Genomic DNA, 26620 nt, shown 5'->3' on the forward strand with positions numbered 1-26620 from the left:
AAAGGAACTGAAGCTCGGTTGGTTTGTGGAGCTGGCCCAAGACCAGACGACAGACCCGGGTTCCGACCCGAGCCAGGCAGCCATCGGGACGCCTGTGCTGTGGTCGCTGCCCCACCTGGCCTCTCTCCATCCGGCTGAGGCCACCCCAGCCTTCGGGACCTGCTCTCGGCCGCTCTGGGACTCGGAGCGTGGGGAGTGAGACACCCTCCGGGTTTCTATGCTGCTGCTCGCTCTTGGCGGCTCTGTGGTAAAGCCAGCACTGCCCCTGCGCATCTCGCTGGGCTGGCCCTGGCCGGTGTGGCCCAGCGGGTAGAGCTTCAGCCCGCGGACCCGAGAGGCCCGGGCTCGGTTCCCGCCAAGGGCACGTACCTCCGTTGCAGTTTGTCCCCGGTTGGGGTCCTGTGGGTGGCAACCACTCGATGTGTCCCTTTCACATCAATGTTTCTCTCTCTCTCTTCCCCCCTCTCTCCCTCCCGCTCTATCTGAGGATAAATGCAAAAAATGTCCTCGGGTGAGGATAAAAGAAAAAATATATATATACTTGTCTGGAAAGGCCTCCAAGATGCCAGGGAGAGACTTTCCGAACATACCCAGACTCCAGACCACGCTCGCTCTGCCCCTCTTCCCAAGGGCGAAGAGCTTGTGGGTTCAACTTGAAGAGCGGAGCTGCCCAGTCCCTCAGCTGGTCACCTCTGCCCCTGCGCCCATGCAAACCACGGCCAAGGTTCAAATGCCCGGGTGGAAGGGAGGCAAGGCTAACGCCACAAATGAGTTCCACGTTCTGGTTTTTGTTTGATTGTTTGATCAAAGTTGCCTACGAGGCTCTGTCTGGATCACAGCCCTGAGCCAACGAGGGACTAGTGACATTCATTCGGCCTCATACGTCCCTCCCGAAGGCGCTGACTCAGCAGAGCCTCAGCTAGGAGCCGGCCGAGTCCTAATCGAACCACGAAAGAGCACGCGAGCAGACGCCTGCTTTACGAGCTGCCCTTCTCCGCGCCGAGAGCGCTCTCAGTGACCCCATGAGGCTTTCCGTGTCCCTCATTCATGGGGACATTGTTTACAGCGTAGGTCGGTGTTCACTGCTCCTTAGTGGTCTCCTGAACCGGTAGACAAGAAGGCCCACATCCAGGACTGTCCCGCGGACGGGAAACCCCATTGAACAGTACCGCGAACCAGCCCTGGGAGGGTGAGCAAGCCCGCAAAGCAGAGCCTGCCGTATGTGAGGAGCGGTTGGGTTTTGGGCTGCCAGGCCCCTCTCTGCCTCTGATCCCCACCCGCATAAAAATCCCGCAGACGCCCCGTCCCTTCCCAGCGGGTCCACAGCCCGAGCTTCGGGTCTGAAAAGTGCCCCTTCTTCTGGGGGCAGTGAAAGGCATTTTAAAGAAATGGCTTGGAGCCCTGGCCGGCTTGCTCAGTGGTTAGAGCGTCGGCCTGCGGTCCAGAGAGACCCGGGTTCGGTGCCCGCTAAGGGCACGTACCTCGGTTGCAGTTTGTCCCCGGCCCCGACTAGGGTCCTGTGGGTGACAGCCAGTTGATGTGTCTCTCTCACATCGATGTTTCTCTCTCTCTCTTCCTCTCTCCTCCTCCCTCTCTCTGAAGACAAATGCAGAAATGTCCTCGGGTGAGGATAAAAAAAAAAGAAAGAAACGGCTTAGAGAAGAAATCTGTAGGGCACTTACGAAGGTTTTCAGATGATCGTCCGTGGAGCTCTTTAATTCTATGATGATCATTCTCAGGTCTTCTTGACGGACGGGAGCCGTGTGGACGGACAGCAGAGCCCCCATCCAGCAGGTCAGGAACAGGGCGAGCCTGGCGGGTCCTGGAACGAGAGGGTGCTGCTGTGAGGCGCACGGCCAGCCGCCCCCGCCCCCGCAGCGGTGGGGCTGAGCCCGGGTCGTCCGGCGGGGTACCTGTGCGGGCGACCATGGCGGGAGGGCAGAGCCTGCTTCGGCAGCGTGTCGAGCGAGTGAGCTGGCCATGGGCTCCGGGGGGTATATAAAGGGCTGCCGCGAGGAAGGACCGTCAGTGTTCCGCCCATGGCAAGATTATTGCTCAGCTTTTCTCCAGAAAAAAAACTTTCAAGATTCTGCCCCTGAGGCTGAGTGAAAGCCTGGAAGGAAATGCTGAGGTTACCCTCAAGGTAGGCAGGGGCCTGACTCAGAGCAGGCGCACAGGAAGGCACACACGTCTTTACCAGGTCTTCTTGGAAAGAGCTCGTAGATCTCGCTAGAAGACAATAGCGAAGCCCAGGTTTGACAGACACAACCACCAAGAAACCGAAGATAGAGGAGATGCTGGTCTGCACCCCACAGGGAATTTCTGGGGGGTCACAGTTAAGTGCGCGTAGGTGTCCAGGGAGCCTGCTTGCAAAGGGCATCATCTCGGTGACTTTCTCCAGCGTGCCCATGCGGTGTGCGGGCACGGCCCCCCGGCCACCGTGAGCGCGGGGTGGCAGAGGCTGTCCCGCACCTCTGCGGGGTCTTGACCGCCAGCCGACTTCCAGCTGTGTCTTTGTAACTGCCAGGCCTGGGGCCGGAATCCGTGCCCAGGAGCTATCTGTCCAAATCCCTTCTGTGTCGTGTGAGGGCCACCTTTGACCGGGCCCCCTTCTAGGGTCGCGGGGATGGTGGCGAAGAAGTTCAGCAAGGTCCCGCCCCTCGTGGAGCGGGCAAGGGGCACATCATTCATGAACAAGAAAGCATCCTGCAATAAGAATGATGCAAACCCGACACGCTGCTGGGAGAGGGAGGACGGGTGTCTTTCAGGTCAGGTGACCAGGAAGAGTCCCTCCGAGGAGGTGGCGTGCGGGCCGAAACCTGAAAGACGAGAAGGCCCCGTTGCGGGAAGACTTGGGGAAGGAGTCCTGGGAACACAGGGACCCACAGTGGGAAGTCCTGGGGCAGAAATGAGCTTGCCGTGACTCAGACCAGGAAGCAGGCCCGGGAGGCTGGAGCGCAGAGGGGGAGGGGAGGGTGCTGGGACCACAGGGGCTCTGTGAGCATAAAGAGCTTGGGTTTTATTCCGGGTGTGATGAGGCACCGCTGGATCGGGCCAGGCAGGCAAATATAGGATCTGGTTCACTTGAAGAGAGAAGAGTCCGGCCGGTGCGGCTCAGTGGTTGAGCGTGGACCCTGCACCAAGAGGTCGCCGGTTCGATTCCTGGTCAGGGCACATGCCCAGGTTGTGGGCCCGAACCCCAGTGGGGGGCATGTAGGAGGCGGCCAATCGATGTTCTCTCTCATCGATGTTTCCCTCTCTCCTCCCTTCCTCTCTCTCTAAAATCAATAAAGGAAAAAAAAATTTTTTTTAAGATAGAAGTGAGAAGAAAGATAGGCCGCTGAGTGGAGCATAGGTGGTGGGAATCCAGTAGGTTCAGCAGCTATTCAGGTGAGAGAGGGTGGCTTGGACCCTGGTCGAGCGGATGGGCTGAACTAGCTGATGGAATAACGTGGAGATGAGACAGGAATCAAGGATGACTCCTGGGATTTTTTTTTTTAATCCTCACTCAAGGATATTTTTTCCATGTATCTTCAGAGTGGGAGGGGGAGAGAGACACATCCACTGGCTGCCTCCTGCATGACCCCGACCAGGGCTGCAACCAAGGTACGTGCCCTTGACCGGAATCAAACCCACGACTCTGGTCCGCAGGCCGGCGCTCTAACCGCTGAGCCAGACCGGCCGGCGTGGACTCCTGGGATTTGGTAAAGCGAGTGAGTGGTTGATGTGCAGTAAGGGAAAGAAGTCAAGAGACGAAACCAGGAGTCCTGTTTGGAATGAGTGACGCGTGAGATGCCCAATGGGCATCTGTTCAGTGTCAGGTCAGCCGTCGGACAAGAGTGAAGAGTGCAGGGTTGAGGTCAGGCCAGAGCACTCCAGGTGGCAACAAAGAGACACCAAGAATCCCCTACCACCTTAATCCCAAACCCTCTTCCAGCCACTGCTGGTCGCCAATCCTCACCTGAGGACATTTTCCCATTGATTTTGAGTTAGAGTGGAAGGGAGGGAGGGAGAGAGAGAGAAACATCGATGTGAGAGAGACGCATCAATTGGTTGCCTCCTACTCGAACCCGACTGGCGCCACAGATCGAACCTGCAGCCCAGGTACATGCCCTTGACTGGGAATCAAACCTGTGACCCTTTAGTCTGTGGGCTGATGCTCCAGCCGCTGAGCCAAACCAGCCAGGGCTCTTTCCTTTTCTCACCCAAGCTTATTGACAGAGCAATCTGGACTCCGTTCACCTCACTTCCCAAACTGCCACAATGTGGTTTTCACCCCAACAATTTATTCAGAACCCTCTGGCAAAGTCCTCTGGCAGAATCCTGCCCCTATGACTCTCCCTCTGCTGGTGACCCCCACAATTACGTTACATTCCATGGCCGAAGGGGCTCTGCAGATACAGTCACGGTTACCAATCACTTGATCTTAAGGTAGGTTGATTACCAGGTGAGCTCAGTGTAGTCCTATGAGCCCTTAAAAACAACGAGGAAGTCAGAGAGACTCAAAGCGTGAGAAGACCCCGCCGCCACAGCTGGAAGGTGGAGGGAGCCACGTGGAACGCAGGGGAAGGAATGAGTTTGGCCACTGCCCAGTGAGTTTGGAGGAGGACCCTGGGCTGCAGACGAAGTCCACAGCCCCGGCCGATGACTTGACTTTAGCCTGATGAGACCCTGAGCACAGGGCCCCTTACACCATTCTGGACTTGTGACCTACAGGAACCGAGAGACAGTCACTTCGTGGTTTTATTTTTGTTAATCCTCACCCAAGGATATTTTCCCATAGATTTTTATTTATTTATTTATTTAATCCTCACCTGAGGACATTTTTGCATTTATCTTCAAATAGAGCGGGGGGGTGGGGGGGGAGGTGGAGGATAAACATCGACTGGTTGTCACCCACACGATCCCAACCAGGGCCGGGGATAAACTGCAACCGAGGTACGTGCCCTTAGCGGGAATCAAACCCAGGACTCTCTGGTCCGCAGGCCGACACTCTAACCGCTGAGCCACACCGGCCAGGGCTTCCCATAGATTCTTAGGTAGAGTGGAAGGAAAGGAGGGAGAGAGAAAGAGAGAAGCATTGATATGTGAGAGAGACACATCAATTGGTTGCCTCCCGCACACCCCAGCCCGGGCCAGCGATCAAACCTACAACCAAGGTACGTGCCCTCGACCAGAACCTAACCCTCAACCCTTTGGTCCGCATGCTGACATTCCAACTGCTGGGCCAAACCGGCCAGGGCAACCTTGCGGTTTTTAAACTGCTTGTTCTATGGCGCTTATTGCGGCATCAGTAAAGGACCAACGGTCTCCAGGGTCCTGGTGCCAACGTACTGGTTCTTTTCTGACTTCAGTTTATGCAGTAATGCCAACCACTTCCACCTTCTTGAAAACCTCTTTTTCCTGTCCTTCCTGATGACATTATCCTGATACATTTTGGCCCCTCTGACCGTGCTTTCTGAGGCTGAAGCCCCTCCTGCTTGGCCCTTTAACGGACATGTCTCCAAAGGCTTCACTCTTGACCTGCGTTCCTTATACGTCAGGACCCCTCTCCTTCAGACTCCAGATCTAAAGGGCCCACTGCACAGTGGACATCGGCACCTGAGTGCCCCACCGGCACTGCAGCCTCGCCAGTCCACAGCCGAGGAGCTGAGCCAGGGTCAGGATGAGAGCAGCGATGAAGTGATGTGGCCGGACTGGAGGGATCGGTAGAAGGCAAAAGTCACAAGAGACAGCGATCGACTGGGCTGCGGAGCGTGGAAAGGGAGGAGGGAGGGTGTCTTGTAGTTGTCTGGTTTGGGCAACTGGATGGATGGGGCTGCTTCTGTCAGGACCAGAGGGCTCAGGTGCAGGGATGAATTCAAGTTTTGTTATTGACTCTCAGGTGAAGGTGTAGAGCAGGCCACCGAACGTTTGGGTCTGGAGCTTGAAGGAAGGACCTCGAGGCATAAATTTGGGTGCCATCTGTATCTTGTGGCTGATAAAACCGACTTAGCCCTGAATACGGAGAAGGTGCTCCCAAGGAAGAAAGAGGTAGAAAACATGTCATGGAACAAGACTCTGGGACGCCAGCGGTATTCTAGGAGGGGGAAATGATCGGTCCCATCTCCAACCACAGAGAGGTCAACTTAGATAAAGAGTCCCTGCGCAGGGAAACATGAGGTCACTGGGAACTTCGCCAGGGGAGTTTGAACAAACTGCTGGGGGTGGAAGGCCTACCGTGGTGGTTTGAGAAGTGAGAAAAAAGTAAAACCACTGAGTTGTTTCGTCAAAATCCCAGGAGTTAATCTTGATTCATCTATCTGATTGGTTTATACAGAAATAAGGCTCATGAATGTTTACTTTATTCTTTGAAAGGACATACTATTCTCTTTTTGACTTATTGCCCAGTTTTGGAGAATTTTTCTTATAATAGTAAAGGCGCTCTATAGGAAAGCATCCGCCACAGTGGGTGTTCTTGAAAGGATCTCAGTCGGGAAATTGCACTCCTCAACGTCAAACATTTTTTTGCTCTTCTAAAGACACTGTAAAGAGAGCGAAGAGACCGGCCTAGAAGAGGAGAAAAATTCCCATCACAAATCCAAGAAAGGACCTGTGAGCAGGACAGAGAGAGGTCGCAGAACTCCGTTTTACGGATTAGGCAGTGGTTTCTTTATTTATTATTATTTTTTTCCATTTTTTGTACAGACAGAGTGGGAGGGAGAGAGAGAGGAAGGGAGAGAGAGTGAGAAACATCGACGTGAAAGGGACACATCGAGTGGCTGCCACCCGCACGACCAACCAGGGCCGGGGACAAACTGCAACTGAAGTACGTGCCCTTAGCGGGAACCGAACCCGGGTCTCTCCGGACCACAGGCCGACGCTCTAACCGCTGAGCCAAACTGGCCAGGGCGGCAGTGGTTTCTTTAAAACGACACTGAAAGCACAAGTTACCAGAGGAAAGTCAGATAAATGACACTTCATCAAGATCACACGCTTCTGTTTGTCAAAAGACACAGTCAAGAAAGTGAAAAAACAACCCACAGAATGGGAGAAAATGTGTGCAAGTCATATATAATACAAGGGGCCGTACCCAGACTATAAAAACTCTTACGACCCGAAGGAAATTAACCCCTTTTGAAAATAACCGAAGGATTGGAATAGATCTTTCTCCGAAGAAAACACACCAATGGCCAAGAAGCACCTGAAGAGGTGTCCACTGTCATCAGTAATTCGGGACTTGCAAATAACCACGGTGAACGACCACTTCATACCTAGTAGATGGCTTTTTTTTTTTAAAGTAAACTAATAGGAGTTGGTGAGGCTATGAAAACCGGGACCCCTCATCCTGCTGTCGAGAATGTAAAACGGTGCATCTTCTGGGTGAAGCGGTCTGGCAGGTCTCAACATGTTGGGCCTCGAGTTACCACCATATGGCTCCCCAGTTGCCTTCCAGGGACATTCACGCGAGAGAAATGAAAACGCAGGTTGGCACATGGCAGCCCTGCTCGCCCGAGCCGGAAAGCAGCCGACCCAGTGTCCACCAGCCGGTGAAGGGATCAACACACGTGCTCGCTCCCTGTAAGGGATCCACGCTCCATGGGGATCGGCCCTGGGCTCACGCTCCCTCCCAGAGCCGTCAAACGGGCCCATCTCCATTGCGAGGGGAAAGACCGGCGAATGGGAAGCGCCGGGCCCTGCGGGTCCTCAGCATCCGCCGCATCCGTGGGGTCCCAGGATCCGCGGGGTCCGCCGCATCCACAGGGTCCCAGCATCCGCGGGGTCCCAGCATCCACGGGGGTCCCAGCATCCGCGGGATCCTCAGCATCCGCGGGTCCTCAGCATCCGCGGGTCCTCAGCATCCGCGGGGGCCTCAGCATCCGCGGGGTCCCAGCATCCGCGGGATCCTCAGCATCGCGGGGTCCTCAGCATCCACGGGGTCCCAGCATCCGCGGGGGCCTCAGCATCCGCGGGGGTCCCAGCATCCACGGGGTCCCAGCATCCGCGGGGGCCTCAGCATCCGCGGGGTCCCAGCATCCACGGGGTCCCAGCATCCGCGGGGTCCCAGCATCCGCGGTGGCCTCAGCATCCGCGGGGTCCTCAGCATCGCGGGGTCCTCAGCATCCACGGGGTCCCAGCATCCGCGGGGTCCTCAGCATCCGCGGGGGCCTCAGCATCCGCGGGGGCCTCAGCATCCGCGGGGGTCCCAGCATCCACGGGGTCCCAGCATCCGCGGGGGCCTCAGCATCCGCGGGGGCCTCAGCATCCGCGGGGTCCCAGCATCCGCGGGGTCCTCAGCATCCGCGGGGTCCCAGCATCCGCGGGGTCCTCGGCATCCGCGGGGTCCGCCGCATCCGCGGGGTCCCATCCACGGGTTCCCAGCATCCACGGGGTCCGCCCCATCCGAGGGGTCCCAGCATCCGCGGGGTCCGCAGCCCCCGGCGGCGGGACGTGTGCTGCTGCCCCGTTCCCCGCGGCGAGCACGGCCAAGGTCGGAGGGGAAAACCCAGGCCGCCTGCGGCTGAGTCGGGCGCTGGGGTTTCCGGCGGGAAAAAGTTGGCTCTGCCGGGAAGTCGCGAGACCCCAGAGCGCCTGCGCCGCCCGGAGCCTCGCGTCCCGGCGGTTGCTTAGCAACCGGCAGCGCCCGGAGGCCGCGGCCATGGCGGCGCCGGGAGGGACCGTGAGCGCCGCGGTGCGGGAGCACCTGCAGCAGCTGTGTCTGCACGAGTTCCCGTGCGGCGTGGGCAGCTGGGTGCGGGCGGCGGAGGGGCCGGGGCAGAGGGGACGGGCCAGGCAGGGCCAGGGACTGAGCCCGGCGGGGCGGTCTGGGGCCGCCCGAGGGGTGGCTGGGGTCTGGGCGTCCAGGGTGGCAGCCTGCCCGGGGTGGGTGCGGGGCCGAGGGCAGGTACTGTGCGGATGGGACACAGCGTGGGCCGACGAGGCCCCCACCTGCGCCTGCAGGCCGCTGCCCCGGGGGAGGGCGGGACCCCAAGCTGAGCACATCAGGCAGATCTGGGCAGGACCCTCCCTCTCCTTTGGAGGTGCAGGGCTCATCCTGAGCCGTGTCATCAGCTGGGCGCCCCTGGGTGGGCAGGAGCAGGGTAGAGAGAGGGGCTCCTCACAGGTGCAGAGCATGCGAGTGGTCGCCGTGGGAAGCTGGGCCCCACACACTGGTCAGCGCTGGGGGGAGGGGGTGTCCGTATTTCCTCGACAAACACCCATTGAGCACCTACTGTGTGCCCAGCATTGAGCCTTGGGGTTTCATAGTCTCCTGGAGGAAGGAAACTATGGGAGGGATTCTTCATCTTCCACTTAGGGCAAATAAAGGCCCCGAATTTCCCTCTCAGCCTTGCCGCCCCTTCGGCCGCCTGCCCCTTAGTAATGACTCCCACAGACCCCCTTGGGGCCTCCGGCTTCCAGGACAGAAACCTTTCTTTAAACGTTAATGACTTCCACTTGCATCTTCCAGGGTCCCCGCTCAAGAACTAACTCCCAAAGGCAGGGATGGACCTTTTTATTCTTTTTAAGTTTCCCTCGTCTGGGGTTACATCCACGGCTGATAATCAGTCAGAAGTATCGCTCACTCATTGTCTAAACGTCTGAACTCTTTACCCCCGATTGTCCTGTTTTACACTCTGTTCAGTTCTGAGAGTTTCGGATCCTTGAGAGGACTGAGTCATAAACAGAGACCTTCTCCATCTCCGCCACTGCAGAACAAGTCCCGCTTCCTTCCTCAAACTTGGCGAACATGGAGGGGGCTGGTCCCCAGAGAGGAGGAGGCCGGGAGCCCCGAGGAGGAGACGGTGGAGGACCTGCTGGGCCTGGTCTGCAGCCCCCAGTCACCCTGGGCTCTGCCGGAGGGCTCCAGCGCTGAGGACCGGTTTCTGAGGGAGCTGGCCATCCGGAACCCCCTGATGCTCAAAGACACCTTCCTGTACTCCTACTTCAGGTCCCTCCAGGTGGTGGACAAGCAGGTCAGTGCTGGCCGCTGGCCCGCACACGGAGGTGATGTTAGGAGGCCCCCCCCGAGCACTTAGTGGGTGTGGAGGGGGAAGGGGAGGGGGTAACTCTTCCCTCTTTCTAATCAATCTCACCGGCTGGTCCCCCAAGCTGAGCCAGCTGCTCACCTGTTCTCTGTTACCTGTCTTCCTCCTTCCCCGGGGTGGCAGTCCACTGTGTATTGTAGCTGATCTCTGGAGCACCCTGTAATCAATCCTCCTGGGTCCCAGTAGAGACCTTTCGAAGTGTTCATAGTGATTTTACGTAATTTCAACATAGGGTTGGGGCGGCATAGTACCACAGTAGTTCCTGTTTCTGAAAAGCCTTATATTGATAAGAGCCCCAGATATGCATGGAAACATGGCCGCGGCCTTCCCAGTTCGCACCTCCTTTCCCAGAGAAACTGAATGACGCAGGACTTGGGGGACAAAGAGGGGGTTCAACCTGTTTGGGACATGCCCAGGGGTCCCTGGAACCCCTGGAACCCCTCAGTCCTAGGTGAGCTGGCATGGTCAGTCACCCAAGAGGAGCGGCCCAGCCAGGACAGGCCCCTGATGTCTTTGAGCGCACAGGGACCTGAGGGCTGATGGGCAGGCTCTGCCGCTGTGGCCTGGCCCTGCGGTGTGAAAACCAGTCATTCCTGAAGACCACAGGACACTGTGGCTCAGGGTAGTCAGCGGAGGAGATGGGCTTGCTGTCCTCGGAGCTCACAGTCCGACAAGGGCACAGGCCACTGAACTGGAAGCTGAACAGCACCCACAGTCGGGTGAGGGCGGAAGGGGTGGGGGCCCCCCACAACGCCTGCGGTGCCCGGATCCTGGCGGAAGGATATGGGAAGGGTTGGGGTGTTAGACGGTAACTGCAGAAGGTCCTCGCTCGGCTTGGCTTCCGCTCCAGCTCCGCCTGGCCCACCTGAGCACTCGCTTCCTTTCCAGGTGAGCCTGGTGGATAAAGACCTGCTGAAATTCCGAAGGCTGGAAGAGTTGGTTCTGAGTGCTAATCAAATCAAGGAGATTGACGCCGTCAATCTGCCCCCAACTCTCAAGGTAAAAGAGCCCCCGAGCGCTGCCCAGAGGCCTGCCCTCCCCTGGCCGAACACAGACGAACACAGACATTGTGGCCATTGTGGCCGTAGGTGAAGCCGGGCCCCTGCTTTCCAGAGGTGGGTCAGATTCCTCACAAAGCATCATTTCCATAGACCCAGCCATTCCTTCCTGGTATAGCCCCAAAGAATTGAAGACAGAGAGAGACTCAGATTTGTGCACACACAGTTTGTGGCAGCTTCATCCATGAGCGCCAACCCCAGTGTCTGGCCGATGGCTGGATGAGCACAGGGGGTCTGTCCCTACAGCGGAATATTATTCAGTCATAAGGAGTGACTCGGGCGACATTATGGATGAAACTTGAAAACATTACGCTGAATGACAAAGGCTAGACACAAAAGGCCACACGTGAGACCATTCCACCTCCATGAAGTATGTAGAACGGACAAGTCCCCAGAGACAGAAAGTAGGTGAGAGGTTAGGGGGGGGGGGCGTTGCTGAGTGGGTAGTTTCCATTTGGTGTGATGAAATATTCAGAGATAGATTGCAGTGATTGTACTTAATGCCACTAAATTTTATATTTGAAATAGTTAAAATGGCAAATTTTGTTAAATATATTTCACCACAATAAAAAAAAATAGTTTAAAAAGAAAGGGAGGCTAGTTTCATCGGGAGCCTTAAGCTCAGCACAGCAAAATGGGCTCCACTTTCTCTTATTTTAATTTAGATTTATTTTTCGATCACAACGTACCTTCCATATTATTTTGCATTAGTTTCAGGTGCACAGCATCGTGGCTACAGAATCATCTGCTTTACAAAGCGGGCCCCCCGATATTCCCAGTGCCCACTGGGCCACCACACTTGGCTATGACAATATTACTGACTACATTCCCTTTGCTGTACTTTGCCTCCCCGTGACGAGTTTGTAAATATCAACTTGTACTTCTCAATCCCTTCAAAAATGCTGTCAGTTTTAAACCAGATGCTGATATCAGTAGATTTAGTGGCAGAGGGACTGAGAACCCTCCCTCAGCGCCAGGCTCAGGGAACCCCAGGCGCGGCCTCGGAGGCGAACCGCAGGGACCCGCTGCCGCTTTCTGTCCGGAGTCCCTCTGGCTTTCCCAGGTGACACCGCATCCAGGGCCGAACCGCAGGGACCCGCTGCCGCTTTCTGTCCGGAGTCCCTCTGGCTTTCCCAGGTGACACCGCATCCAGGGCCGGCTGCCTGCCGCTGCAGAGCCGATAATCAAGAGACAGCGGGCCCGGCCGGGTAGCTCAGCTGGTTAGAGCGTTGTCCATACACCAAGGTTGCAGGTTTGATCCCCGGGTCAGGGCACATACGAGGTTCAACCAGTGAGTGCATCAGTAAGTGGAACAGCAAATCGATCTCTCTCTCTCTCAAGTAAATCAATACATTTAAGAGAGAGAGGCTGGTGGAAGAAAAGTAGGTTTATTCAAGAGCCAGCAGCCTGAGAAGATGGGGACTCTCGTCACAAATCCCCCTCCCAGGGCAGGCAGCGGTGGTTCTAAGGAGGGAGACAGAGCAGAGCGCGGACATCAGGCGTGGGCGTCGCAAAGTCCCCTGCAGGCCGGCACAGGCCAGTCCGATAAGGACCTCGGCACTGGGCAAGGGGAGGTCGGCCGGCTTCACCTCGCCGGTTTTACGGTTGCGGGTCAGCAAACCTCCCGGGGCCGGAATGCCTGAGGGCCGGAGCCTGCTCTGCTGATACGAACATGCTATTTATCTGCAAGAGACAGATCATGAGAGAAAGCGTTTACAGAAACCAGTGCCAAAAGAAGGCTGCTGCCCTGGCCGGTGTGGCTGAGCGGTTAGAGCTTCGGCCCGCAGGCCAGAGAGTCCGGGGTTTGGTTCCTGCTAAGGGCATGTACCTCAGTTGCGGTTTGTCCCCGGCCCCGGTTGGGGTCGTGTTGGTGGCAACCAGTCGATGTGTCTCTGTCACATCGATGTTTCTCTCTTCCTCCTTCTCTCCCTCCCGCTCTATCTGAGGATAAATACAAAAATGTCCTCGGGTGAGGATAAAAAAGAAGGGGGGTATGGGTGGCACAGAGACACGGCACGTTGGGCTGAGAAGTCGCAGGTGTGACGCGTACCCCCTCCCGAGCTCTCCAACATCACCCCCGTTCTCAGTCCTACAGTTTCATTCGCAGAAGAAGACACTCCCCAGCGCAGTGTTTTCTCCGCAGACTTCTCTAAGGGGGTCTAGGTGGACGGGGAGGCGCGGCCTGACTCCTGGTTGGTTCTTCCTCTGCCGGCCCCAGGGTGGCGGAGGGGTGGCCGGCGGCCGGCTCACAGGCGCGTCTGCCCCCAGGTGCTGGAGGTCTACGGCAACAGCATCACCAGCATGGAGTGTCTGTGCGCCCGGCCACCGCCCCGGCTCCAGCACTTGGGCTTAGGGCACAACAAGCTTCTGGGCCCCCTGCAAAGTCTGTACGTCACCTCTGAACACTGGTAGGTGGGCAGCCCCAGGGGGGAAGTGAGGGGCAGGGGGTGAATGTTAGGTCCCGTGGCTCGAAGGACCCGCTTTGCTTTTCCTGTGGTGACCCCTGGTTGGCTGCAGACTCTAGACCGCATTTCTCTGACTCGAAAAGAAAGAGCTCATGGGCCTGGCCGGTGTGGCTCAGTGGCTGAGCGTCGACCCTGCACCAAGAGGTCGCCGGTTTGATCCCCGGTCAGGGCACATGCCCAGGTTGTGGGCCCGATCCCCAGTGGGGGGCATGCAGGAGGCGGCCAGTCGATGTTCTCTCTCATCAATGCTTCTCTCTCTCCCTCTCCCTTCCTCTTTCGCTAAAATCAATAAAGAAAATATTAAAGCCCTGGCCAGTTTGGCTCAGCGGTTAGAGCGTCGGCCTGTGGTCCGGAAAGACCCGGGTTCGGTTCCCGCTAGGGGCACGTACTTCGGTTGCAGTTTGTCCCCGGCCTTGGTTGGTCATGCGGGTGGCAGCCACTTGATGTGTCCCTTTCACGTCGATGTTTCTCACTCTCTCTCCCTTCCTCTCTCTCCCTCCCACTTTATCTGTACAAAAAATGGAAAAAATATCCTCGGGTGAGGATAAAAAAAAAAAAAGAAAAGAAAATATTAAAAACAAATACACAAATAAAAATAAAAAGCTCACAGAAGGCTGGGAGGGGACCCTGAGAGGTGGTGGGTGTGAGTCAGACCTCTGCTCGGTTGCGTGTTTAGATCTGGTGACTCGGGCACCGTGGACTCTTGGGCTGACACCTCCGTGCGGGGCTGTCTGGTGCACAGTCGATGCTGAGCAGCGTCCCTGGCCTCTGCCCAGGGATGCCATAGACCGCCCCACTCCAGCTGTGACAACCAGGATGTCCCCAGACAGCGCCAAAGGTCCACGGGGGACAAAACTGCCCGGAGCTAAGAAGGGCTGCCGGACAGACAGCTCTTGGTTTGACTTTGTCTCCTTGGTGGGTGAAGAGTGGGAAACTGACAGCCCTGGACCTGAGGATGACGAGGGGTCAGGGCCCCCCGTGAAAGGCCCCTGCAGGCAGCGGGCCAGAGGCCGGTCAGCGGCCGGTCAGCAGTCTCTGAAGATGCCCGAGCTTTCACAGTCCTGGGGGGCACTTCCGTGGGCTGAGGGTCACTAGGGCTCCCTCCCTCCTGGCCTGGAAGGGGCCAAGGGCGCAGGTCAGCGTCACTTCCTGCTTTCCCATGGGACATGAGTGCATCTTCGAAGGTCCCCTCTCTGACCATCACGTCCTCCCTCCCCTTCCTCCTGCTCCTGGCCACGCTGTCACGGCACAGTCTTGGCCGGGTTCACACGATCCCACCGCTTCCTTCCAAGGACCAGCTGTCAGGGATGTAGCCCCGGAGAGAGGCGGACGCTTGGACTTCACACCTGTATCGTGGATGGAGTACCAAGCGTTCTTTTTATTTGGAAAATAATACTTGCCTTAAACCTGGGTTACTTGCTTAATGCTGAGTGTGGGTTTCATAGAAGCCTATAAAACGCCCGTCTTTCACTGTTTTGCTATGAAAAGGAAGGTGGACGCCATATGACTTTGCTGACGCCCCCTTGTTCTGTTGCACTGGGCGACATCTGTGCATTCCCCACCGGCTGGGCGGGCAAGTTGCTGAGTCAGCCGAGAGGGTGCAGAGGAAGCATCTCCCTGTTTATCTTGCCTCTGTTCTCGGAGCTGAAAGTTTGCTTTCTAGTCTGCTGGCAGTGGGGGAACCACCCTGCCCCCACCCGGCCACCCGCCCCCCTCTCTGCCCTCACTGGCGGGTTCTCTGCACCAGGGGCCGCAGGAGAGGAACCAAATGACTTCCTGTGGTCAATTGCCAGTCTGGCTTTGGATAGTGTCCTCCCACTTTTAGACCCCTCATGTCTCCTGGATCCCCTCCCCAGGTCCCCATACCACCTGACAGCCCCCCCCCCAGAGTGGCTCCCCTCTGCCTTCCCTGGCAGTCGGTCAGTCTTTGTCACCGTGTCAGATTCCAGGGGCGACACGGAGACAGCTAAGCTGGAAGAGGGGATCTGTGTCGATGGGAGGCAGGCTGGGCAGGAGTGACAGGGCCATCCCTGACCTGTGAGGATGGCCGCAGAGGGGGCCCCCGGTGGAGCCAGGAAGTCCTGTCCTCGGTGTGTGGGTCAAGGGCTGCCCACAGTCACCGCGGGCCCAGCCTCAGGCCTCCTGTCTGCTGGACGCGGGGTGCTGGGGGAGGCGGGGCAGGCAGGCCGTCCCCACGCCTCTGCTCACCTTCCAGGCCCAACCTCGTGTCCCTGGACCTGAGCTTCAACGACCTGACGGACCTGCAGGGCATGATCGCCAGCCTCCGCACCCTGCAGTGCCTGCGGCTCCTGGTGCTGCAGGGCAACCCGCTGGCCCTGGTGCCCTACTACCGCGGCTTCACCATCGACAGCCTGGCCCGGCTCTGCGTGCTGGACGACATCACCGTGTCTTCCAGCGAGAAGCACCAGTTCCGGGGGCTCCGCCACAGTGGGGGTGAGGGCGCCGTCCCGGCTCGGTCCCCAGCTGCTGCCCATCGGCCCTCCCTGGGCTGTCTGTCCCCCAGCTCCCTGGTCGACCCAGACCCTGGTTGTGTGCAGCTCACCTTCTTCACCGGAGTCCAATCCCGGACTTGACCCCTGGGATAGGGATTTGGGGCCGGACTGGGTGGGCAGGCCGGGACCTCCTCGGCCCCTCCCCTCCTGGGCAAATGGGAGACATTCTTTAAATCAGTGTCTTCCCTTCCGTGGTGGCTTGAGATCACCCCCTTGTGGCCCACGCCACAAGCTGCACCAGAGCCTTCTGGGGGTCAGCTCCCTGATGTCAGCTCCCTGATCAGGGGCCTTCCTGCCAAGCAGCTGCTCACTCCCATTACACAGCTGATGGGGACAAGGCTCCGAGGGGCATCTCACCACGCAGACTTGCCCAAAGTCACCCTCTGAACTTGGCCCCGCTGGGGTCGAACCTGAGCCTGCAAACTCCAGGGCTCAGCCCTCGTGCGGCCTGCTGCCCCCCCCCCCACAGTCCCTCTCACTCCTGCCCGGCCCCCTGCAGACTTCCTGGCGCACGAGGCGCAGCTCGTAGTGACGATCGGAAATGTCAGAGGGGTTCTGGACACCTCCATCTTGGACCCAGAACCGGGGCCCCAGGGGCCTTTCACCAGCTACAGCTACTACGTGACCTATGACTTCGTGGAGGACGAAGAGGGCGAAGGGCACGAATACGGCGGGGTGCTGGCTGAGGTGCGCCCAGGACTGGTCCTGAGGACGGGGTGGGGCTGCGGGTCCCTGGGGTCACCGCGCAGGCGGATCCTTGAGTCCCAGGCCCTGCTCCAGCTGGGACCTGCCTTTGCCCAGCCCTTTGTTTTAGCCGGAATAACTCCCCTAGCCCGCCCTTCTGTCCCCTCAATGCGAGCAAACGGCCCAACAGGGACAGCCCCAATCTCACCAGTAGACTGACTGCTCCGGCCCCTGCTCCCTTCTCTCTGCCCCCACCCCCCCTTGGGGGGAACCCAAGGCCCTCATCGCCCAGGGGAAGGCACGAGACCGGCTGTTTTGAAACCTGGGTTCAGGGGCTCAGCCTCAGAGTTTTCAGACGCTGCCACTGTCCGCGGGGGGCCGAGAGCTGGGCCACAGCCGGGCTGACTGCGTCCCCTCTGGCAGATCGTCAAGCCCTCGCCCAGCGTGGAGCAGCTGGGCGAGGAGGTTCCTGAAGAGATCACCGCCGTCACCCCTGCCGCCGAAGAGGCTGAGGACTCCGCTGAGTCTGTGCCCGCGACCACGTCCCAGTCCCCGTCCCAGTCCCAGTCGGCCGAGCTGGAGGAGTCCCTGGCCTCGGGCGGGTCGCCGTCGCCGTCCTTGCGCAGGTCCATAGACTCTGCAGGGGAGCTGGCCAAGCTGCGGCCCAGGATGGATCCCCGGCTCTGCCCGTCCCCGGGGTAAGGACAGAGGCCTGGCCGCAGCAGGGCCCGAGGTCATGGTCCCAGCCATCCTGACAGTTGAGCGATCCCGGGAGCCCCGGGGTGAACCACTGAGGCCCTTGAGGCAGCTCCCCTCTGAGGTGTGTGTGGGTCCGAACCTTCCATCCAAAGTGCAGCTAACTGCCTTCCCCTGAACAGCCCGGTCCTCGAAGGCCCCAGCCTCGCCATGTCAGCCCCAGGGTGGGAGGCCTTCCCGTCGAACCCGCCGATTTGTCGGTTACTCCTCACTCGAGGGTCTGTCTCCACTGATTTTTATACACACATTTTCAGAGCCGCATTTTAATTTTTTTTTACATTTATTTTCAGACAGAGTGGGAGGGAGAGAGAGAGAGAAACATTGATGTGAGGGGCACACCAGTTGGCTGCCTCCCACACGACCCGACGGGCTGGGAACAGATCACGCGTGCCCTTGGCTGGAATCGAGCGAGACTCTGCTCCGCGGGCCAACGCTGTAACCGCTGCGCCAAAGCAGCCAGGGCTGCCACCTTGTATTTGTACGCACTGTTTTATCACGAGGGTTTTTTTTGACATGCAATTTTTAATTTAGGAGCTTATGAAGTGTCTTTCACCTGGGAAGCCCAGTTACAGTCTTTCTCAGATTCCGTCTATCGGTAGCACTCACTTTCTTTTTTTATCCTCACCCGAGACATGTTTGCATTTGTCTTCAGACAGAGGGGGAGGGAGAGGGTGGGGAAGAGAGAGAGAAACTTCGATGTGAGAGAGACACATCCAGTGGCTGCCACCCACACGACCAACCAGGGCCGGGGACAAACCGCAACCGAGGTACGTGCCCTTAGCGGGAACCGAACCCGGGTCCCTCTGGTCCGCGGGCCGACACTCTAACCACTGAGCCAAACCGGCCAGGGCAGGGCCCCTCCCTTTACTGAGGCCAAGTAACATTCTGCAGCGTGGTGACCCCGCAGTCACTCGCCATCGAGGGACTTGGGTTGTTGTGAATGACGCGACTGTGAACATCGGGGCGCAGACACCTGTTCGAGTCCCTGCTCCCCACGGTGTTCCCCAGAAGTCCTGCTCTGTCCCAGGGGCACCTCCACATGCTCCCCGAGCCCTGACTCTGAGCTCTTCCCGCCCAGAGAATCACTCTGTAACCGTTCAGGAGTTGGCAACAGTTCTACTTGGCTGACGTTTCTAAACTCGTGATTGGTTCCTGTTGGTTTCCGTCCGCCGTCCAGGGCACAGGCAGCCCCGGAGGAAGCCCCCATGCGGTCACCGTCCCACTTCCTCCCGCTCTGCCCGTGTCCCTTCCTGGCCTCCTGGTCCCTGCCCCGCCCGCCGGGGGAGCCCCAGCCCCACAGGGCTGCACACGCAGCCTTGTCCCTGGCCCTGGGTGATGACGCCCGGGTTCCTGTCCCCTCCCAGCACCGTCCTCTTCAGCACTGTCCGCAAGCCCTGGGCTGACGTCATGCCCTGCAACTACGAGATGCAGCACACGCTCAGGGACCTGGTGCCCCTCAAGGCCTTCCTGCTGGCGGGGACCACCGTGACCATCGTGGAGGAGAAGGTGGGAGCTCCCGGGGTGGACACGCTGTCGCCCTGCTCCCTTGTTGGCGTGGTCTCAGCCCAGCCTGGCCTCTGCTCAAGCAAGGCGGCACTGCTGTCCCCTAGATTCTCTCCTGGCCCGCGGTGCCGCCTCCTGTGGACAATCCCTTGCCTGCCAAGAAGGGAAAGGGGGCGAAGGACGAGAAAGGGAAAGAGGAGAAAGAGACGAAGGTACCGCTGGCCCTGGGCGGTGGCGACGGGCACCAGGCACACCCCTGCCGGGCCTGGTCACCCTCCCGGCCTCTCCTCCCAGGCACAGAAGGGCGCCAAGAAGAAGAAAGAGGTTTCTAAGGACCTCCGCCAGGACCCGCCCGTCCTGCGGGTGTTGGGCAGCGGCTTGGTGGTCCTGGAGCCCCTGCTGGCCGGGGAGCCGCTTGTGTCCACCGTGTGCAACTTTGGGGTGATCCGCACCTTGGAATCCGACAGGATGACATTTCTCAGGGTACTGCCCCTGCCGTACCTTCCCCACAGAAATGGTGCTGGGCGAGGAAGGGTCATGGAGCCGGCGGTGGGGGAGATGGGGAGGCAAGTGAGGGCAGAGGGGCTCCGAGCCCCTGAATCCCCTCAAGGAGCCCCAGCGTTGACAGGGCCCCCGCATGCACAGGACAGCCAGGGAGCGGGAGGGCCTCTGCCAAGGTCATGCGGCAGGGAGCCCAGGTCTGTGGGGCCCTGGCACATTGGGCAGCCTTCCCAGGGGCAAGGAGAGAGGCCAAGAGGGCAGGGAGGGCCCCCTCCTCCCTAGGAGGCCCTGGCAGGGTGGAGCAGCCACAAGTGGGCACCCCACTCCGTGAACTTCTCACTGGGCGCTTCTCTCTCTCAGGAGTCAAAGAACAAGAAAGCGAAGAAAGGTAAGGGCCGGTGGGGCTGCTGGAGGCCCGGGCGTTCCCGAGGGCCTGCGGCCTGCTGGGGCGGGGCCGTGGGTCTCCGCACACGGCCACTCAGACAGCAGACACTCATCTCCGCAGCTCTGGAGCCTGGGAAGTCCAGGAGCAAGATGCCAACACTGCCAGGTAAGGGCCTTCCTGGCCATAGCCAGGGCCTCCTCTCTGCTCACCTGCTGGACAGGGAGGGAGCTCCTGGAGCTGCTCATGAGAGGGCACAATCCCACTCATGACGGCTCCACCCTCTGACCTGATCACCTCCCCAGGCTCTGCCTCCTAACGCCACCCCCTGTGGGTTAGGGTTGCTCGTAGGAATTTGGGGTGGGGCACCAACGTTCAGTCATAGCCGGGCCTGCTGAGGAGTCAGGCTGATGTAGGGCCATAGGAAGGGAAGGATGGAGAATCTCATCGGCCAGTGGTGAGGCCACGCGCCCTGAGGAGGACCCAGCCCTGTGTCTTCCCGGGGCCCCGAGACCAGAGCAGCCTGCTGTGGGTCAGGCCACGGGCAGGAAAAGCATTCCGGGGTGGGAGCCAGGGTGAGGAGGGTGGGGAATTCAGAGTGGGCACTGACGCACGGTCCTCCTGGCTCAGTGGACGTTAGGCTCCTGCTTTGGGTCATTAGCCCTTATCTGCCATAAGAGGAGCCCGGACTTGTTCTGGGGGCGCTGGGCAGCCACCGAAGTGTCAGAAGTAGGTACGTTTTAGATAGGACTAAATGTATAGTTCAGTGATTTGTAGCATATTCACAATGTACAATTATCGCTGGCTTCGAGGGAGAGAGCAGACCCGGAGACCAGCTAGCAGGGAGGCCGCTGCAAAATGTGAGGTGAGATCACAGCAGCCGAGAGGCGGAAACACCAAAATGTGCATCAGTGGATGCTGGATAAACAAAATGTGGCCTAGCTGTGGAGTGGAATATTACTCGGCCACGAAAAGGAACGAAGCACTGGCACCTGCTGCAACGTGGATGAACCTTGAGAACATGATGCTGCCCTGGCTGGTTTGGCTCAGCAGTTAGAGCGTCGGCCTGCGGTCCAGAGAGACCCGGGTTCGGTTCCCGCTAAGGGCACGTACCTCGGTTGCAGTTTGTCCCCGGCCCTGGTTGGGTCGTGTGGGTGGCAACCACTCGACGTGTCCCTGTCACATCGATGTTTCTCTCTCTCTCCCTCCCACTCTATCTGAACAAAATATTGAAAAATGTCCTCGCGCCCTGGCTGGTTTGGCTCAGCGGTTAGAGCATCCACCTGCGGTCCGGAGAGACCCGGGTTCGGTTCCCGCTAAGGGCATGTACCTCGGTTGCAGTTTGTCCCCGGCCCTGGTTGGTCGTGCGGTTGGCAGCCACTCGATGTGTCCCTTTCACATCGATGTTTCCCTCTCTCTCTCCCTCCCACTCTATCTGTGCAAAAAATGGAAAAATGTCCTTGGGTGAGGATTAAAAAAATAAAAAAAATAAATAAAAAACTATGCAAAAAAAAAAAAGAAAAGAAAAATGTCCTCGGGTGAGGATTTAAAAAAAAAAAAAAAAGAACATGATGCTGAGTGAGAGAAGCCAGACACAAAAGACCATATTATGATTCCATTGATATGAAATGTCCAAAACAGGCAATTCCATAGAAACGAAAAGTAGATTGGTGGTTGCCAGGGCCTGGAGGAAGGAGGACTGGGAAGTGACTGCTAATGGGTCTGAGGTTTCCGTTTGGGGTGATAAAAATGTTCTGGAATCGGGTAGCAGTGATAATTGTACATTGTGAATATACTACAAATCACTGAACTATACATTTAAAAAGGGTTAAAATGTTTAATTTTATGAAAATTTTTCTCAATGAAAAACATTGACCTAAAAAAAGTATAAGGTAGGAATACTATGTCCATGGACCAGGAGATTGAATATTGTTAAGAGTTGGTTCTTCTGAAATTGATCTAGAGATTCAGTGTCTTCTCAGCCGTAACCCTAGAGGAATGTTTTTCATTGAAATCAGCTGATTGCAAAGGACCCAGGATTGGCAAAACAACTTTGAAAAAGCACAAAGGACTTAGATTTCAAGCCCATACAAATATTGACATTTGATTCGTGATAGAGCTTCGGGGATAATATGATCTTAAAATCATTTTTGTTTACATTTTTGCAAATCTCCTTAACGTCTGGCTTAATTGAGGACAGCTGCAGTCACACAGCTGCTCCTGTGGCTGGTCCCTTGTGATGTGTTGAGGTGTCTGAAGGAACTCCAACCTCACAGGGGCATGCAATTGGAAAAGAGTGTGTTAGTAGGCTTTCAAATGACTGCGGATATCCTTCTTTGATATTTGAAGTTTTCGTGAAAGCTGTATATAGGAATGACTGTTTTCATAACCAGCTGTGTTGAAATCCATCGGGCTTACCCTGCACTGTGCACGTCTGTCTTACCCATGCACAATCCATTCTTTTTCACCGAGTTACGCAGGTCTTCCAAGTGTGGTCACATTGCATCCATTATCCGGAAATCACATCCTTGGCTATCACCACCCATATTATAAGAAGCGTCTTGGAGTGTTGGAAAAACTAAGTTCATGGTGGCAGATACAATGTTCCAAAATTCTGATTTCTATTTTAAGCTCAAGTATAAATGTATCAAGATGTTTTCCCTGAAGTGTCAGATTTCCTTCATTAGCTTTTTAAAAGACAGTATGTGCCGAATACTCAAGTCTGAGTAACCACAGTCTTTTTTTTTTTTTTTTAATCCTCTCCGGAGGCTATTTTCCCATTTATCTTCAGATAGAGTGGGAGGGAGAGAGAAAACCATGGATGTGAGAGAGACGTGGCCTGGTGGCCTCCCGCAGCAGGACCCCAGCTGGGCCCGGACAAGCCTCCGTGGAGGTTCGTGCCGGGAGCTGCCGGAACCCAGGACTCCGGGCCCACCAGGAGCTCTGCCCCCGCCGAGCCGGCCAGGGCTGGTCAGTGTCTGTTCAAGTGAAACGGTGGCCCCGGTGGCCCCGTAATTAAACGCGATTTCCTGTTGTTCGTTATCACGGAGGCAGAGTGCGAGTCGGACTGCCCTCGGGGCGCACGGGGGACGGGTCTGCATTTTGGGGGGTAACGAGCTCGCCAGGGGGGGGCTCAGGTGCTGGCTTCTCCTCAGCGGACGACAGCGACTACCGGCCGGAGCCCCTGACGGTGGAGGTGCGGGTCCAGCTGAACCAGTGCCGCTCCAAGGAGGAGGCGCTGCGGGCCGTCGTCGTGTAGCAGGAAAGGTGGTTCTGCGACCGCAGCCCCGCGTCCTCGCCCGGCCCGGCTCAGCCCTCTGCCCCCGGGGCGCGGGGCGGCGGAGACCCGGTGGGAGGGCCCCGCCCCCGGAGCCCGCCCGCGGGTGGGCGTGGTCCGCGCACCTGGGCCCCGCCCGCCGCCGCGCTGAGCCAGGTGGTGCCGCGGCTGCTCCGGTGGCCGCCCCGCTGCGCGAGCTGTTCGCCCAACTCCGTGCCTGTGCCTGACCCGCCGTCCGGCCCAGGTAGGTCCGCGAGGGCCGCTCGTGCCCGGCCGGGCTCCGGGGGCTCCTGGAGCCCTGCTGCTGGGAGGGGTGTCCCTGCCCGCGCCTTGCACCCCGCGCCCTGCCTGTCCCGGTGCCGCCGGACCCCGCCGCGGGCTCGTCGCCGCAGGGCTCGGCGGACGGTCGGGCCGGACGGCCTCTGGCTGCCGCTCGGCTTCGGTTCGCTCACTGTGACCCGAACGGCCGAGCCGGGCCTCGGGGACGGAGCCAGCCTGGGCCGCTTGTGTGCTCAGGCCGAGGGGTGCCCACCGCGGGCCCCTGGTCTGTGCTTTGCGAGCCCGACAGCCCTGCAGACTCGCGTGGACGGGATGAACCAGCCTTTGGCCCTTTGCCTCGTCGTGGCCTGTCGGGTCAGCCGTCTCCCCGGGAACAACTGCAGAGCCTTGGGACTCAGCACCCCACTCGGGGGGACCGTGCCCTCGCTGAAGCGGTGCCGGTTGCGAACCAGGCTCGGGGTTCACAGTAGCGAGGGGGAGCCGCTGGAGGCACCAGGGTGCGGGCTGGCCTGTTGGCAGAGGCGCCGCAGGGTGTGGGCACAGTGGGGGGCGGCACAGGGGTCGTAGGTGCCCCTTCTCGCGACTGGCACCACCGGCGGCCGTCCCTTGCAGGCCGCGTGCCTCCACACCTGAAGCCCGGTTTGCACACCTGAAGCCCACCCAGCTCTCCCTCTGCAGCTGCGTCCTGGGTCCTGACTAAAGCAAACTTCCAGCTGGTCGCCTGTCCCTGCTCTTCCGTGGCCCAATGTCCAGGCGGCAGCTGCAGGGACCTTTCAAACAATGTCCGTTCTTTTCCTGCCTCTGCTAAGTCCTCCAGCGGATCTCCAGGTGCCCTTCCACCCTCCCGGGTCCCTTAACACCGCGGGGCCTCCCGCGGCCCCCCTCACCTCAGCCACGCTGCACCCCTGCCCTCAGGGACAGCGGCTGGCTCCTGCTTCAGGAGCTCCCTGCTGAACTGTCCCCTCGGCCAGGCGCTGCCCCAGGTCTGTGTGTGGCTATTGCTCAAGCATCCTTCGTCAAGGTGGGCTTTCTGAACTACAGCAGGGCAGCCACCTTCCTGTCACTGGGTTCTGTGACCCCGCTTTGATGTCTTCAGCACTCTCCGAAGTCTGTGCTGGTTTTTAGGGTCTGCCTCTTTGTGAGGGCTCTGCCCCTGCCCCTGCATCCCTAGCAGCTAGAAGAGATGCTTTTGTGTGTGGGGGTGGGGTGGGGGGTGGGGGTGCCGGCAGGGATGACGGCTGAGGCTGAGGTGGTAGGCTGGATAGACGTGAAGGGCTGTCAGACCAGGACAGCGTGGCAAGAGGGAGGGCACTGAGGCCTGGCTTGTTCTCTGGACCTTGGGCACATGCCTCTGCTGGTTTGTGTTTCTCGGCCTTCTTTTTGGAATGCTGGGATCTGGGATGACTAGAGCCCTAGTGCGAGGGAGCCGTCCCTGGCCCAAGGCTCCAGCTTCCCCGCTCGCTTCCCCGCGCTTCCTGTGCGTGTGCTTTGCCCCTAAAACCCAGCTGTCTCCCTAGGAAACCCAGGCCACTGCTGCTCTGTGGTGGCTGTCACCTGAGACACCCATCACAGGACCTGCCACCAACAGACCAGACAGCAAACTTTTGGAAATGGTTTGACTTTAGACGCAAGAGCCCGGATTGCCATGTTTGGTACTTAGAATGAATTTAACCCAAAGCTAAACCAGCTCCGTGTCAGCTTCACTGGAGTTTCCTGGGAAGTGCTGACCACACTCATGGCGCCTGTTTTAAAGTGGCTGCAAGTAATTTGGGGGAAAAGCCGACCCAAGAGCCCTGAGACAGGAGGTGGAAGGCAGGGCCGGCACAGCAGCTGTGCTAGTCTGTCCTCTGGGAAAGGGGCTCCGACAGAACACATGGAGTCCCAGGGGCCAGCAGGGACTCAGCTGCTGGGCTGAGGGTAACTTGCTGTGGGCGGGGGCCACTCCCGCTCTCTCCTTGCAGGCCATGTCCCGCAGGCTGGGCTGGCTGGCCCTGTACAGCCTGGCCGTGCTGCTGCTCAGCGGCCTGCTCTTCCTGAAGAAGGAGGCCAAGCCCACGGGGGCCCACACAGTCCGCCAGCCCTTCTGGGCTCCCTCACGACCCCGCAGCCACTGTCGACCCAACCACACAGTGGCTAATGCCTCCTTGTCCCTGCCTAGCCGTCACCGTCTCTTCTTGACCTATCGCCACTGCCGCAACTTTTCTGTCTTGCTGGAGCCTTCGGGCTGTGCCGCGGACATCTTTCTGCTCCTAGCCATCAAGTCGCAGCCTGGCCACGTGGAGCGGCGTGCGGCCATCCGCAGCACGTGGGGCCGGGTGGGGGACTGGGCTGGGGGCCGACAGCTGAAGCTGGTGTTCCTCCTAGGGGTGGCAGGACCCGCACCCCCAGCCCAGCTGCTGGCCTACGAGAGCCGGGAGTTCGACGACATCCTGCAGTGGGACTTTGTGGAGGACTTCTTCAACCTGACACTCAAGGAGCTGCACCTGCAGCGCTGGGTGGCGGCTGCCTGTCCCCAGGCCCACTTCATGCTGAAGGGAGATGACGATGTCTTTGTCCATGTCCCCAATGTCCTGGAGTTCCTGGACAGCTGGGACCCAGACCAGGACCTCCTGGTGGGAGATGTCATCCGCCAGGCTCTGCCTCATAGGAGCACCAAGGTCAAGTACTTCATCCCACCCTCCATGTACAGGGCTCGCCACTACCCGCCCTATGCTGGGGGTGGAGGGTATGTCATGTCCAGAGCCACCGTGCAGCACCTCCAAGCAGCCGTGGAAGAGGCTGAACTCTTCCCTATCGATGACGTCTTTGTGGGTATGTGCCTGAGGAAGCTGGGGCTCAGCCCCATGCACCATGCTGGCTTTAAGACATTTGGAATACGGCGGCCTCTGAACCCCCTGGACCCCTGCCTGTACAAGGGGCTGCTGCTTGTGCACCGCCTTAGCCCCTTGGAGATGTGGACCATGTGGGCACTGGTGACAGATGAGGAGCTCAAGTGCTCAGCTGCCCCCCTGTCCCAGCAAGTGAATTTTCCTATCATGAGAAATTGAGAAACTCGACCCATGATGGTCTATTGGAAATGCTGGCTTAGTTTCTGTAACCCCTTCCAAAATTTTCTAACTTTGATTAAAAACACTGAAACTTGGCAAACTTGCACCAGCACATGTTGAATGGGAACTG

At 58.5% G+C, this 26620-nt stretch overlaps 2 protein-coding genes across 2 annotated transcripts; both read left to right on the top strand.

Annotated features, from left to right (window-relative positions):
- Nucleotides 1–8638: 8638 nt before the first annotated feature.
- Nucleotides 8639–23146, top strand: LRRC43 (leucine rich repeat containing 43). Its single transcript, XM_036277241.1, has 13 exons — nucleotides 8639–8731; nucleotides 9693–9953; nucleotides 10914–11024; nucleotides 13352–13491; nucleotides 15764–16002; nucleotides 16561–16748; nucleotides 17169–17443; nucleotides 18866–19007; nucleotides 19112–19216; nucleotides 19299–19487; nucleotides 19866–19893; nucleotides 20011–20055; nucleotides 23043–23146. Exons 1-13 carry the CDS (start codon nucleotides 8639–8641, stop codon nucleotides 23144–23146), a joined length of 1920 nt encoding a protein of 639 aa, XP_036133134.1.
- Nucleotides 23147–25357: 2211 nt separating this feature from the next.
- On the top strand, nucleotides 25358–26490 carry B3GNT4 (UDP-GlcNAc:betaGal beta-1,3-N-acetylglucosaminyltransferase 4). The gene has a single exon (XM_036277301.1). The coding sequence runs from the start codon at nucleotides 25408–25410 to the stop codon at nucleotides 26488–26490; it is 1083 nt and encodes a 360-aa protein (XP_036133194.1). The 5' UTR covers nucleotides 25358–25407.
- Nucleotides 26491–26620: the final 130 nt, after the last annotated feature.

The sequence above is a fragment of the Molossus molossus genome, unplaced genomic scaffold, assembly GCF_014108415.1.
Source record: "Molossus molossus isolate mMolMol1 unplaced genomic scaffold, mMolMol1.p scaffold_m16_p_22, whole genome shotgun sequence".
NCBI classification, from domain to species: Eukaryota; Metazoa; Chordata; class Mammalia; order Chiroptera; family Molossidae; genus Molossus; species Molossus molossus.